This window comes from Schistocerca americana, chromosome 4 (genome assembly GCF_021461395.2).
Source record: "Schistocerca americana isolate TAMUIC-IGC-003095 chromosome 4, iqSchAmer2.1, whole genome shotgun sequence".
NCBI classification, from domain to species: Eukaryota; Metazoa; Arthropoda; class Insecta; order Orthoptera; family Acrididae; genus Schistocerca; species Schistocerca americana.
In genome coordinates, this window is record NC_060122.1 from 303,505,197 (window position 1) to 303,521,510 (window position 16,314).

At 39.5% G+C, this 16,314-nt stretch overlaps 1 protein-coding gene across 2 annotated transcripts in view; it reads right to left on the reverse strand.

The window, feature by feature from the left end:
* LOC124613050 (selenocysteine insertion sequence-binding protein 2) overlaps positions 1-16,314 on the reverse strand; it is a 151,060-nt gene that overhangs the window by 9,505 nt on the left and 125,241 nt on the right. For both annotated transcript variants that reach the window (XM_047141625.1, XM_047141626.1), the window contains one exon: positions 4,644-4,798. In XM_047141625.1, coding sequence (XP_046997581.1) covers positions 4,644-4,798 — 155 coding nt within the window. The remainder of the gene's footprint in view (positions 1-4,643; positions 4,799-16,314) is intronic.

Below are 16,314 nucleotides of genomic sequence, written 5' to 3' on the forward strand. Positions count from 1 at the left end.
CCCTTATTGCGAGGCGTCCGTGGCAAGAACAAGATGTTGGCCAGGTCGATAAGTAGCCAGGCACAGGGCATTTCAGCATAGTCTTCAATTTCTGGAAAGCAGCTTCGCATGATGAGGACCAGTGAAAGGGCACGTTTTTATGCAACAGGCGATGCAACGGCGTAGCCACCGAAACCGCAGATGGTAAAAACCTGTGATAGTATGCTGTTTTCCCCAAGAAGGCCTGCAGTTCCTTAACAGACGTAAGGTGAGGAAGGGCATCAATCGCAGCGACAGTTTGCTGAAGCAGACGAATACCATCCCGAGAGAGTTGAAACCCCAAGTACATGATAGAGGCCTGAAAAAATTTTGATTTCTGAAGATTACACTTAAGACTGGCAGTCTGTAAGACATGAAAAAGTGTGTGGAGATTCTGAAGATGTTCTTCAGTGGTGGAGCCAGTGACAACAATGTCATCCATGTAATTTATACACCCAGGGACAGGGAGCAATAATTGTTCCAAGAATCACTGAAAGAGAGCAGGGGCGCTGGCAACCCCAAATGGCAATCGTTGATATTGATAGAGGCCGAAAGGTGTGTTAAGGACCAGGAACTGCCGGGAAGCAGCGTCGAGAGGACGTTGATGATAAGCTTCTGACAAGTCAAGTTTAGAAAAATACTGGCCTCCAGCAAGTTTAGTGAACAATTCTTCAGGTCGGGGCATAGGGTATGTGTAGATGAGGCATTGAGCATTTACAGTGGCTTTGAAATCGCCACAGAGACGAATATCACCATTGGGCTTAGCAACGACAACGACAGGAGAGGACCACTCGCTGGAAGTGACAGGAAGCAAGACTCCTGAAGCAGTGAGACGACCCAGCTCCCATTTGACCCGATCATGAAGGGCCACAGGAATGGGCCGAGCCCGAAAAAACTTAGGCCGAGCAATGGGTTTGAGTGTGATATGAGCTTCAAAGTAGTTTGCACGGCCTAACCCAGGAGACAAAAGGGATGAAAATGTCGTTGACAAGGAATCCAATTGAGCATAAGGAATAGCATCGGAGACAATATTGACAGAGTCATCTATGGAGAACCCAAAAACGCAAAAGGCGTCGAAACCAAAAAGACTCTTCACATTACTATGGTCGACCACAAATATGGAAACAGTGTGAACGATGGATTTGTAAGATACCTCAGCATTTAATTGTCCCAAGGGAGAAATCTTCTGTTTATTGTATGTCCATAATTGCCTAGTGACAGGTGATAAGATTGGAGAACCCAACTGAAGATACGTCTGAGAATTGATGATAGTGGCAGCAGAACCAGTATCCACCTGCATGCGAACGTCCCGACAAAGGATTTGGACAGTGAGGAATAACTTCCCTGAAAGGGAAGAATTACCATTGGCAGACAACACAGAAGCAGAATCAGCGTCACGTTCATGAATGTCAGGTATGCGGTCGGATTTGCAAATGGAGGACACATGACCCTTCTTTTTGCATTTGTAAAACACGGCCCAACGTTGGGGACAATCCTCCCGTGAATGTTTCATAAAACACCGCGGACATGAAGGAAGTTGCCGTGGGTTTTGCTGCAGTTTCTTAGAGGTTTGTTTATAGTTAGGCCGAGGCTGTGCTTGGGAGCGCACTGCGGCCACGTCGGCAGGCGGGGACACGCCACATGCTTCGTCAACAGTGCACAGAGGTTGTAAGTCCCCGACGTCACCCCCTGCCTCTATTTGCACTCCAGCAGCGTGCGAAAGGTCAAAAGACTGAGCGATGGATAGGACTTCATGTAGAGTCGGATTTGCCAACTGAAGGGCACGTTGCCTAACTTCTTTGTCGGGCACCGACCGGATAATAGCATCCCGTACCATGGAATCGGCATAGGATTCTTTGTGAACATCAGTAACAAATTGACGCTTTGGACTGAGGCCGTGAAGTTCAGCAGCCCAAGCGTGATAGGATTGATTCGGTTGTTTTTGACAACGATAAAAGGCAACACGAGAGGCTACTACATGCATATGCTCCTGAAAATATACGAACAGAAGTGAGCACATTTCAGCAAAGGACAAAGACGTAGGATCTTTCAAAGGAGCCAATTGCGACAACAACTGATACACTTGAGGTGAAATCCATGAAAGGAACAGAGACTTACATGTTTGGTCATCCGCAACATGAAATGCTAAGAAGTGCTGTCGAAGACGTTTTTCGTAATCAGACCAGTCTTCCGCCATCTCGTCGTAAGGAGGGAAAGGAGGGAGCAACAACGATGAGAGACGCCCCGCATTGGATGCCGTGAGGAAATCACGAATCGTATGTGTGAGAAGCGTTTGCTGTTCAATGAGACCTTGCAATAGTTGCTCTAAAATAGCCATGGAAACCCGTGGGTGAATGACGAAAAAGAAAAGTCCACTACCTCATCACCAACTGTTATAACGTCAAGTTAAACAAATATATTTCAAGGACGACACAATACATGCAAGTCACAGATCAAGTAAACAAAGTAAAACGTGTGTACACTGTAACAGTGAAATCAGAACTGAGTCCAAGTCTAGCGGCTGCTGGCTGGCTGGCCGCTTAGGTGACGCAGCTGCTGCGTGGCTGGCAGACAGCGCAGCATGTAGAGGACACGCGTAACTGCGCAGCGGCACTTTGAAAGATCGGCGAGTCACAACATTCACCTTATGCAGTACATGAATTGAAACATGCAGAATCCAAGGATTTATCTAAACTTTCTGCATCTATCATTAAAAACAGAAGTACTGACAGTTTGGGAAATAAAGTTAACTGGCTAAAAGTGAAATGTTTTTGCTGCCAAAAACGCAAGTCAGGTGTGATAAGAGTACAGATACAGTCATTCATAACATTATAAGGAAGTACACACATTCATATTTAAATATGAAAAATATTGACTTACAAGATCTTCATCCTAAAATTCTTCCAATAAGTGGAAAGAAAAAGAAATACCTGACACAGTTATGCAAAAAGAGGTACATTCCTGAGAGATTTCACACTGGTATAAGTCTCTCCCTACTTCAACTGCAGCCACCAGCAAAGTTCCTGAACCTCGTATAGAAGACAGTGATAGCAGTGACGCAGATGTATAAAGTGCAGGAAAACATAACTTCTTTAGTGTTTTATAATCATTTAATGAACCAGTAAAATGACTGGTTATACTGATTCCAGTTCTTTAATGATGTGTTTTTAATATAACTGTTCTCAAGTCGATAAATAATTTGAATGATATCTGCCAAAACCACATAAACACAGCAATATTTGTTTTTTTCTGTTGATTGTTTAAAAAAATCCATTAACTAGCCAGTTGTGCATCAAGCTTTTATAAAAAAAAAGCATCATTAATTAATTACTGCTGTGGACAATCCCTGTGATGACAGAATTATTTGTGGCTTGAAAACGAAATTAAAAGTTCAGTTCTCTCAATACTTCATAAAATACAGTTAACGCATTTTTGCAGTAAGCCCTTTATTTTTTCCTTTCCCATCAAGGTGGGAGGGAATAGCCCCCCCCCCCCCCCCCACAATTGTCCCAAGGTATGGGCCCCCTTGGATGCATTTGATACTAGGTTGATCAGATGATAATTTTCACATATATCTGCTCCTGCTCTCTTTGGAATTGCAATAATTATGTTCTTTCCCCAATTATATAAATTTCATTTGAGATCTTGTTCTGTCCTTTGGAATTACACTGGCATTTCATTAGTGCCAGGTGATTTGTTCATCCTAAGTTTGTGCAAAGCATTGAAAAAATACTGTATCTCCTTTAACACCTTTTTGCATCGTCTCCTCATTCATATTGATTTTCAAACTTACACTATTACGTCACTGTTTATTTGTTGAAGTTTATCTGCACAAAAGACAAATAACGTAATGTCAACAGCAAAAAGTGGTTCTGGTATGTTCCTTCATTTCCCAGAACAGTAAGACTGCCATGGAATATCTCTCATAAACCCTAAGCAAAATCCTCTTTCTCAAGAGAAGTAACAAAGTGAAGACAGACAGAGAGAAATATAAAATGGATAAATAATTACTTTAGATTTGTAGGACACTACACATTCTTGAAAAGAGATAAAATTAATAAATATCATGTTGCTTGCCATGCAGTTTTGTTTCTCGTTTCTTAGGCACTGAGTGGGTAAATGTACACAGCCATCAAAGTAAATAATAATTACAAATGACACACCCACTCCTAAAATTTGATATCATATTGAAACTTAATAATTCCTTTAGAACAACTGTAAATGAATCCATAATGGAAAAAATTAAGAGAAAGCCAAAGTCACACTGTCTGTATTGTGAACTTTCATTTCCATACTTTCTTATCTCCTTTGATAGTACGGATAATAGACTTGGGAAATAAACAAAAACTAGTTGAAAATTGCTAAAAAGCTTTAAGCAGATAGAAATCACAAAAGACAAATACATATACATCTCTGCTCTGCAAAGTGCTGTGAAGTGCATGGCAGAGGGAAGCAATACTAAAAAACATGAAGTTTATTGGTTAAGCGTAACTGATAAATTTGTTATACATAAAAGTTATTGCTGATATAGATAAAAAAAATAAAAGTTTGAAGTAAGCGATACCTATTCATAATAAATACACAAAATCAAAATGAAAAAATACTTTCTGAAAAGTCTTCTTTACCTCAGTTCCATCATAGTTAATGATACCAATGCAACTCACAGGGACTTTTTTGAATGTGATTTTCCCAAGTGACCTCCTTTGTAGGGCAAACACATATGGTATCTCCTGTTTCCGTGCACCTTCCTTAAGCTGTTCCACAATATCACATATTCCCCCTAAATAAATAAAAAAAATATACAGGTAACAGTAAATAGCAAGTTCAAAGTATTTTTTACACACACACACACACACACACACAAACACACACACACACACACACACACACACACACACACACACACACGGAGAATCTTATGCTAATGAATGTATTTAATGATAAGGCAAAGTAAACTTATATGGCTTTACAGCCTGGAGTGCCGAAGGGATACGTTATGCAGTCTAGACAAAGAGATTTTTTTTCCTCCACACACACTAATACCTTTTATTAATGAAATATGAAGTATATGAGAAGTGTTATAATTTGTTCATTTTGTTGACAATGAGGCAGAGAAAAGAGAAGAAAGATTCGAGTTTAAAGAGGTCGTTAGAAATGGAATAAACAGACAGACAGCACATAGTGCTAAGTGGACCTCCAACCTTAATGTTTCCAACCAATGGATTACTCACAGTTACACTGCCAAATACTCTTTCTCCATGAGACCCCATGGAAACATTTGTAATTTAATCAAAGACATCAGCAAAACACCACACATCTCTTTCCCTTGCTGGCTATATACTGGTGATGAAAATTTCTTCCATCACCAGTACTCAAAATCTGCAGTACTACATAAAGTGTGACAAGAAAGTGTACATTAGAAAGGTTGTTACAGAAGAGTAAATGCATTATGGTGAAACTCATTTAGCCTGTGTACTTTGCAGTTTTTTCTCTACCCGTATGCTTAGCTCTCATTTTTCCACATTGCATTTGCCTTTCTTTTTTCTCCTTTTTGTTCTTCTCCTCTTTCCCTTATTTCATTTTTCTTTTTCTTTGCTACTCTGATTTTGGAAAATAAAACAGCCAATCTGCTAGCAAAGAAAATATCAACAGTTACATATTAAATGTACTTACATTTTCATTCATTCATTCACACATCATGTTCCACAAATACCCACATGAAGGAGAGCTTTGTGGAAGTGGAACAAGTTCCATATTAATAAGCACAAGCTGCCACTGGAGGCTACTTCTGTAAGTACCTTAACAACAAATTATGATAAATGTTAATCTACTCATTCACTACAGGGCATGGGTTGGGGGGGGGGGTGTCCTCTCATTCTGGGGTTTTAGTGACTTGCCTTTTCCTTATAACGTTATTTAACCTGTCTCTCTCTTCTCCCCAAGGAAGGAACTACTAGTTACAAAAGCTAGGATAATGTGTCACTTTTAATTTCATACATGTCTGTCAGCAAAACTACACATTTCGTCTCTTAAAGTTTAGCACTAGCCAGCGAGGATTTAATTTTCCTTCAATATCATCTGTTACTCATATTTGGTATGGGTCCTATACAATTGAGCAATATTCAAGGATGGGTCACACAAGAATTTTGTAAGTAGTCTCCTCTGTACTTCAATCAGTATCTCAAAATCCTACCAAAGAAAAGAAGTCTGCCACACACTCTATCTACAAATGAACGCATGTGACCATTCCATTTCATATCCTCACAAAGTTTTACACTCATGTATTTTTATTAGTATTGCAAACAAGGGAAACTCCAGTACTGGTCATATAGATTTAAAACAATTTTTTATTTTGCATATTGATTTCAATCACTAAGTGACCATCTTCAAGTGCTAAAATAAAACACACAAAGTTAAACCTCAACTATCAGTTTTCAATGGAGAACATTGAGTTTTGCACGATAAGACTAAAGTCCAGTGGACTGATAATCATGTTTGAAAAATCATCAGACGAACATTGTCCGCAGAACCCAAGACAGAAGCAAACAGGCAGTTTGTCAACAAGTGGCCACAAAAGCGTTAACAATTTTGCACAAAATATAACTTCAAACATCAGTGTTCATAGTCAAGGACATGCCAAACTGAGCCATCTGTTAACAAAAACCTACGCAGTTAAGCTCCATGTTTGCAGTGGATGTCATCAGTGCTCTCTTTATTGAATATATTTATAATACAGAGTAGTTGTTCGTACAGTGGAAGACAATAGCTCATACAGAAATTTAAAGTAAATAAAACACAGAATTACAGAGTCAAAAATATTTTGTCAAAAAAACAGTGCAAAATAATATTAATGATGTTAGTGCTAACCAGACTGTTGAATGGAATGACAAGTAGTTTTGAATTGGTTATGTACCAACAGAATTGTCTTTTCCATAAATATGTTTTAATGAAACACCAATATTTTTCAATAAAACTGTAGAGATGTTTAAAATACATATATATCTTATTAAAATATCTTGTCCACCTGTAATGGGTCAAAACAAGATCATACAAGTATGCCCTCTGGTGTGTCAAATCCATATACATCTACTTCAATGTCACTTTACAAATTATTTACATGATAGTGTACACAAATTACAAATGAAATATTCTTTCAACAGATCAGTATTATGGACAAACCATTTTCAAAATATTTTCTTGCAGATGGCTGACCATTTGATGTACTGATTCAGTGTACTTTCTGTAATATTAATATGAACTTTTTATACCAAAAGATGCATATTGCAAAAAATGTGCTAACATACTCTGATGTTATGAATCATTAGAAATATATTGAGGACCAAGTTAGCAAAAGAAATGTGAGCAACTGTTGTGGCACTATATAAGCAATCACTTAAAGGTGTGTTAACATCTTCAAGTTTCTCCTTGAGGTACGACACTACTGTGTCTTTATTTAGTTTGCTGAACCTGTAAATCTTCCTATTTATTACAGTTGCTGTTTGTGCTTTGATCATCACTGTTGTTGCAACTGCTTCATGACCATAGATACTATTTTCAACATGAACATCTTGTAAGATATCAGGGCTATTTAGCGGCATTATATCTAACACATTTCCATTATAAGCGGATACCTAATCTATCTGTTCTAAGTAGTTTTGAGGGAATGTATGTAGTATTGTTTCAAAGGAAGTCTTATTACATGCACCATTTAGAAAATTTAACTATCCCAATCAATTGTTGGCTCACCAAAATTTTCTGCACTGAAGACAACATGATTGGGGAACATATGTACCAGCAAGCTCAGATTTCCTCTAGGAGCTTCAGTTACATCTAGGGGTGAGTCTGTTGATCAAAAGAAGGATCCAGTTGTAAGTTTATGCCCACCCCTGATATTGAGTCTTGCTCAAACAATCTCACATGTAGCTTTAATGTCTACCTTGATGGATTTGAGTTTTTTATCTGCTGCACTGAATACATCATCTCTATTCCCCACTAACCCATCCTTTAAATTATTTATTTATATTTTTAATATACAAATTGGAGTTACTAATTCCTAACCATCAACTTTGACACATTACAATAATAGAAATTCCTCTACAGAATAGGAAGAGTTGTCCAAGCAGAAACTTTTTCAGTTTTTTTTTTTTTTTCAAATTTTACTTTGCTTTTTGTCAGACGTTTTATATCACTAGGTAAGTGGTCAAAAATTTTACTTGTAGCATTGTGTACCCACTTTTGAGCTAAAGACAACCTTAATGGCATAATGAATGTCATTTTTTCTTCTGGTACTAATTATGCACATCATTAGTCCATTTGAACTGCAGTGGATATTTACAACAAACTTCATGATGGAATAAAAATATATCGTGAAGCAGTAGTCAAAATGCCCCATTTCTTAAACAGATGTCTACAAGAGGGCCATGGGAGAGCGCCACATATTATTCTCACAGCACATTTTTAAGCAATGATGACTTTCTTCTATAACGATGAGTTACCTCAGAACATTATTCCATATGACATTACTGAATGAAAATAAGCAAATTATGTCAACCTACTGATTTGTCTCTCATCACGATTTACAGTGATTCTTAAGTGCAAATGGGGCTGGACTAGGTTGTTTTAGGAGTTTCAAAATGTGCTTTTTCCAATTTAAATTATCATCAACATGGGCACCTAAAATTTTTGAATTTCCACACTATTTATTATTTTATCCCCATGTGTTACACCTTCCACTGCTAAGTAGCTCTACATGTTGTGTATTTTTAAAACTGAGAGTGAGACCACTTGCAGAAAATCAGTCAATGACACTTTTAAAAACACTGTTGACCATTTCTTCTGTTGCTGTTATGTATGCTTGGATTGATTACAATACTAATGTTATCTGCAGCCAGAACCATTTCTACTTCTTGTATACTAGAGGAAGATTGTTTACATATATGGGGAACAATGGCATACCTAGGGTTGAACCTTGGGGTATCCTATACATGTTTTCTCCCCAGTCTGAAGCAGCTCCAACAGTTATAATGCTTGAATTACTAAGAACAACTTTCTGCATTCTTTTGGTTAGATGAGACATTATCAATTCCATAAACATCAGTTTATCTAGAAAAATATTGTGATTCACACAGTCAAATGCCTTAGATAGGTCACAGAAAATACCAAATGTCCCTGTGGGACACCATTATTGATACCTCCCCAGTGAAAGGACTCTGCTGATATTTGCAGGCTATCTGTACTGTTAATTTGAACCTTCTGCAATCTTCCAGTTAAATATGAACTAAACCATCTCTGCCTTGTCCCACTCATACCACAATACTTAACCTTATCTAGAAGAATTTCATGATTCATACAATCAAAAGCCTTTGAGAGATCACAAAATATCCCAATGGGTGATGCTCAGTTATTCATTGCATTTAATATTTGGTCAGTGAAAGCATATATAGCATTTTCTGTTGAAAAGCCTTTCTGAAAACCAAACTGACATTTGTTAGTACTTCATTTTTACAAATATGTCATGCTACTCTTGAATACATTACTTTTTCAAGAGTTTTGGATAAAGCTGTCAGATGTTAGATTGGGTGGTAGTTGTTAGCATCAAACCTATCCCATTTTTTATGCAATAGTTTAACAATAGCGTATTTCAGTCTATCTGGAAAAATCCCCTGTTGCAGGGATCTATTACATACGTGGCTGAGGATCCTACTTACACTATGTGATCAAAAATATCCTGACACCTCCAAAAACATACATTTTTCATATTACACGCATTGAGCTGCCACTTACTGCCAGGTACTCCATATCAGCGACATCAGTAGTCATTAGACATCGTGAGAGAGCAGTGTGGGTCGCTTCTCAGAACTCGCGGACTTTGAACATAGTCAGGCAATTGGGAGTCACTGGTGTCATACCTCTGTACATGATTTCTCCACACTCCTAAACATCCCTAGGTTCACTGTTCCCAATATGATAGTGAAGTGGAAATGTGAAAGGACATGAACAGCACAAAAGCATACAGGCCGACCTTGTCTGTTGACTGACAGAGAACGCTAACAGTTGAAGAGAGTTGTAATGTGTAATAGGCGAACATCTATCCAGACCATCGCACAGGAATTCCAAACTGCAAGTACTATGACAGTTAGGTGGGAGGTGAGAAAACTTGGATTTCATGGTCGAGTGGCTGCTCATAAGTCACACATCATGCCGGTAAATGCCAAACAACGCCTCGCTTGGTGTAAGGAGTGTAAACAATGGATGACTGAACAGTGGAAAAGTGTTGTGTGGACTGACAAATCATGGTACACAATGTGATTATCCGTTGACAGGGTGTCAGTATGGCAAATGCCTGGTGAACGTAATCTGCCAGCGTGTTAGTACCAACAGTAAAATTCGAAGGCGGTGGTGTTATGGTGTGGTCGTGTTTTTTATGGAGGAGGCTCGCACCCCCGGTTCTTTTGCATGGTACTATCACAGCACATGCCTACATAGATGTTGTAAGCACCTTCTTGTTTCCCACTGTTGAAGAGCAATTCAGGGATGGCGATTGCGTCTTTCAACATGATCGAGCACCTGTTCATAATGCACATTCCTGTAATGGACTGGCCTGCACAGAGTCCAGACTTGAATCCTATAGAGCACCTTTGGTATGTTTTGGAACGCCAACTTTGTGCCAGGCCTCACCAACCGACATCGATACCTCTCTTCAGTGCAGCACTCCATTAAGAATGGGCTGCCATTCCCCAAGAAACCTTTCAGCAACTGACTGAATGTATGCCTGCGGAGTGGAAGTTGTCATCAAGGCTAAGGGTGGGCCAACAGCATATTGAATTCCAGCATTACCGGTGGAGGCATCATGAACTTTTAAGTCATTTTCAGCCAGGCATCCGGATACTTTCAATCATATAGTGTATCTGTCAGGAACAAGCTTTTAGTACTCTGTTGGAAATGCCTTCAATTCCATGTGAGCTTTTACTTTTGAGTAAATTTATTATTTTCCTAATTTCAGTAGGGGAAGTGGGTTGACTTTCAATTTTATCAAATTGCATAGGTATTGCCTCTTCCATATATTGCCCTGCATTTTCTAATGAATAGCTGGATCCTACTTTCTCTACAACACTTGAAAATGATTATTAAAAATGTGTTCTACTTCTGACTTCCTGTTAACAAACTTTTCATTGAGTCTGACAGCAATAGTCTTCCTGTGCTCTCAGTTGCGCTGTTTCCCTTTTAACAATTTTTCAAATTGTTTTAATTTTATTATCAGATGTGGTAATCTCAGACATAATGCACTTACTTCTGGACTTTTTAATAACTTTTCTTAATACAGTGCAGTAGTTTTTAAACTGTTTCACTGTTTCTGGATCATTACTCCTCCTAGCTATATGATACATTTCCGTTTTCAGATATTTTTATCCCTTTAGTAAGCTGTGGACTTTTAGATGGTTTCTTACAATCACATTTCACTGTTTTCTTAGGGAAACTGTTTCCAAATATACTCACAAAGGTATCATGAAATAAGTTAAATTTTAAATTAGCATCAGGTTCCCTGTACACCTCATCCCAGTCTAACTGTTGCAAGCTTTCCCTAAAATCAGACAGACCATTCTTCACAGGAAAAGTTTTAATTTGATTAAATTTATCTTGGTCTATAAAAACATTACCTATCAGTGTGCTGCTTTCCTGTACCACGTGAGTAGGAAAATCAATAACTGATGTCAAATTGAAAGAAACAAATAATACATCAAGGTCAAGCTTTCTGACTCTTTTAGAAAATCTACACGGAAACCCCCACAAACAATAATTTTCTTCCCTCTGTCTGACAGATGGCACAATAAAGAATCTGAGTTTCTCAAAAATAGTTGAAAATTTCCCAATGGGGATCTATACACAGTTACAGTTATAAAAGTACCATTATTTTGTTTAAGCTCACATGCACGTGCTTCTATATGTTGTTCTACACAAAATTTTTGGGTCCCAAATTTTTCACACTATGACAGATTTTAACATATATGGTAACTCCTCTCTCCATAGTGTCTCTACTTACATGCGCTGAAAGCTTACATCAACCTACATTTACCATTTCTGTACCTGTGACTATATGATGTTCAAAGAGGCATAGTACATCTATTCCACCCTCAGTTTCTAAATCTTCTAAACAAGCAAGAAGCCCATCTACTTTTTTTTTTAATCCTCTGATATTCTGATGCAATATACTAACATTATTTTTCACTGTGCTTTTATGAGAATCTTGTGACATACTAACATTATTTTTCACTGTTCTGTTATGAGAATCTTGTAATATTTTAACATCTCCAGTAACCTGCCTGTCTGAGTTTATCATTAAGCTTAATTTCAATCAATGTTGGATGATTGGATACTGATCTTAGCCTAAAAAGAAGTACTCCCATAAGTTTCAGTGCCCCATCCCCCCCCCCCCCTCTTAAATATTCTGCTATCATCCCAGCCAATTTACCCTTCCCTTTCCTATAGGGATGCAGGCCATGTCTTGCAAAATCCCACCTATCAATACCATCAACAGGAACCAAACCTATGCCTGACAAAGTAGCTGCCTGAAGCAGCTGATCTAGCTCCATATTGACCCTCCTAACAGAGCTGTTCAATTGGGGCTATCATACCCCATGAAAGCAGGAACCAAGCCAACATTTGTATTTTTACCAGGTCAATTTAACCCCAAATTAACTATTTCTTGACACATCATGAAGTATCCTACACCCTACTCCTTCTTTTATTTATTTTATGCATTGAAGGGTGGTTTGATGCTGCACTCCTTACTAGCCTATTCTGGGCAAGCCTCTTCATGTCTGCATAACTACTGTATTACAATATGTATAGTATATTAGCAATACATGATGATGACGATGACAGGATTTTAAGAAATGTCAGTCTTATTAATATTGTGTTAAGCAATTTCCTCATTATGTTTTTGTCAAATGTAATTACACCTAAAAGGAATATATGGCAATATTACAAAAGAAATCTGATGTGGAGAAGTTGACAGGTCAGAGGAAGAGCAAGAAATAATGGGATAAGGTTAGCAGGTAAAATGGAAGGAAGAAAACATAGATGGGTAGTGATTAGAAAAACATGGATAATATTGACAATATTCAAAGATACTGGTTCACTGCTGGACAGAAGAAAAATGAGTACGATATGATGATAGGTAGCTATGCATAGTAGTTTTAGTTGAGATGCATGTTACCAGGTGGTTTGTTCCGGATTCATACAGCTGAGATGGACGATGACGCAGAGAAAGATCTTGTGTTATGCAGAGCTACTGCCAAGATACTGAATGCATCCAATGTAGTAATGCAATTATAGAAAGAAAATAGGTATCTGATATGTGAGGAGAGGGATTGAGGACACCAGTGGCTATGAAAATGACAAATATATCAGAGTGTGTGAAAAACACATAATGTATTTGGTCGCACCCTTCCTAACTGAGCACTGGAAGCACCGATATGATCAAACAATACAGTATTACATACATGTCTTGCATAAGTGTTCATAGCTAGCTCAAATCATCTGGTGTTTCCATTTGGTCTAGTTTTGTCATAAAGATCTTTTCTCTCCAATTTGAAGCAGTAGGTAGTCTTTAATTACTTGATTTACACATCTCATCTTCTGCATTTTCCTGTAATCACATTTCAGAAGCTTCTGTTATCTTCTTATCTTCACTGTTTATCATCCAGTTTCACTTCTATATAATTTTACATTCTTGACAAATACTTTAAAAGAAGAGTTCCTAACATAGAAATTTATATTTGATGTTAACATACTTCACTATTTTAGTAAAAATTTTTTGGTTATTCTCATTCTACACTTTATATCTTCTTTACTCCTGCTACTGTTAAGTTATTTTGCTGTTGCAATAGCAAAATATTTAAGCAAATTTTTTAGTCTCCTTTCCTAATCTAGTTCTCTCAGCAGGGCATGATCTAATTCAACTACATTGCATTAACCTTCATTTACTTTTATTAATGTTAATCTTGTAAAATGATTTCATGATACTATCTATTCTACTTATCAACTTTATTTTCCTCCTTTCTCCTGAACTCCAAATGAGCTTTCCCCATGTTGGGTCCTACCTGTCATTCTGTTCTTCTGTAGATAATTGCACAGAAGTACAACGAACTTCAGATGTTACCACAGGGAGGTGTATCAGGACCATTATGTTCATGTTGCATATTCATGACATACTACAAAAAATTTAGCACAAATATTCATTCAAATCCTGATAATATTTCAAAGAAATGCAAAGATTGGTAACTTGCTTTAACTGTTCCGAAATGTAAAACTGTGTGCTTACAGAGCATCTTAGGATTACAATATCATGTGTCGTAATTGGATTCAGTCAAGTCATACAAATATCTGGCCAGAACAATTTTTGTGTGTGTGTTTGAGGTTTACGGGCGCTAAACAGCGGGGTCATCAGCGCCCAAACGCATAAAAACAGGAACACATGCAGTGAAGGGACTAAGACGAACAGCGAACAAGGGGAACAGCTAAAAGACGCAGACCTGACGCAGTTCCAAATCCTCACATACAGAAGCAAAACAAGAGGAGAAGGAGTGCACTAAAAAAGGAAAGGAAACACAAGGGAGGGACGACAGAAACCGAAGGGAAACAAGGAGGTATTCGTGACTGGCGGACCTCTTACCTAAAATCTGGGTGAGCCAGTCATCCAGCAGCACATTAAAACCCTCTCCCTAAAATCCGTGGCAACATATTGGACAGGACACAAAACCGTAAAACCTTAACCACAGACGATGAGACGATGCGTCGTCTTTCAAAATAGAGGGCAAATCCGGTGGCAAAGAAACCACCGCCCTCTGGTCAGAGAATAAAAGACAGTCAAGTAAAATGTGGCGGACAGTAATCTGGATGCCACAAGCACTGCAGATTGGGGGATCCTCCCGCCGGAGTAAGAAACCATGTGTGAAGGGACTGTGCCCGATGCGGAGGCGAGTGAGGAGAACCTCATCCCGCCTGCATGACTGGTAGGACGTACGCCATGGCCGTGTGGTGGCCTTGACCAGACGCAGCTTATTTTACCGACTGCCAGCCACTCCTCTTCCCACTGACGCAGAACGCGAAAACGCAGGAGGGAGGTAACAGCATGGAGGGGGACGGCACATTCAACAACGTGAGGGAGGGAACATGCATCTTTGGCAGCCACATCCGCCAGCTCGTTTCCCCTAATATCCACGTGCCCCGGCACCCAGCAGAAGGAAACCTCCTTCCCCTGCCACTGCAGGTGGAGTAGGGCATCATGGATGTTCTGGACGACCGTATCCGCTGGGTACAAGTGTTGCATGGTCTGAAGGGCACTCAGGGAGTCAGAACAGATGAGGAACTTACGACTGGGGACACACCTCATCTGCTCCAATGCTCGCAAGATCGCAAACAATTCGGCACCAAAAATGGCAAACGCCGCAGGAAGCCGCAACTTGACGAGTCGATCAGGGAAAACAACAGCACAACCAACAGAGTCCCCCTGTTTAGTGCCACCCGTAAATACTGGTAAATGGTCGGGATGCTGGTTTAAAATATCATAAAATAAGGAGGTAAAAACAAACGCAGGAGTACAGCTCCTCTGGTAGTCCGACAAGTCTCAAAGGACGCTGGGCCTCTGGAGCAACCAGGGAGGCAGGCGAGGAAAACCTTGCCGTTGGGGGGCCACACGCTCCACACCAAGGGACTCAAGCAAATGCTTGGCACGAATCCCAAATGGTCTCGTTGCCCTGGTACGACTGGAAAAGAGACGTTCCATAGGCGGTCGGGCAACGGTAGGGTACGCAGGGGAGGTAGGACAGGCAAGGAATTGACACACCCGTCGCACCATGAGGAGTTTCCGCCAGATGGCGAGCGGCGGTTCCCCTGCCTCAGCACACAGGCTGGGGATGGGACTAGTACGGAAGGCACCAGTGGCCAGCCTGATACCCTCATGGTGTACTGCGTCAAGAATCTTCAGATACGAAGGCCTTGCTGACCCATACACGGTGCAACCATAGTCAAGACGCGATCGGACGAAAGCCCTATAAAACTGCAGCAGACGCGACCGATCTGCTCCCCAGGACCGATGGCTCAGACACTTCAAAATGTTCAGTGCCTTCAGGGCCCGCACCTTGAGGTCTTTAAGGTGAGGCAACCACGACAACTTTGAATCAAAAGTGAGGCCCAGGAACCGCACAGTGTCGCTAAAAGGAAGAATGGTGTCCCTCAGACGCAATTCAGGGGAGGTAAAAAGATGTCGAGAACGATTAAAATGAACACACACAC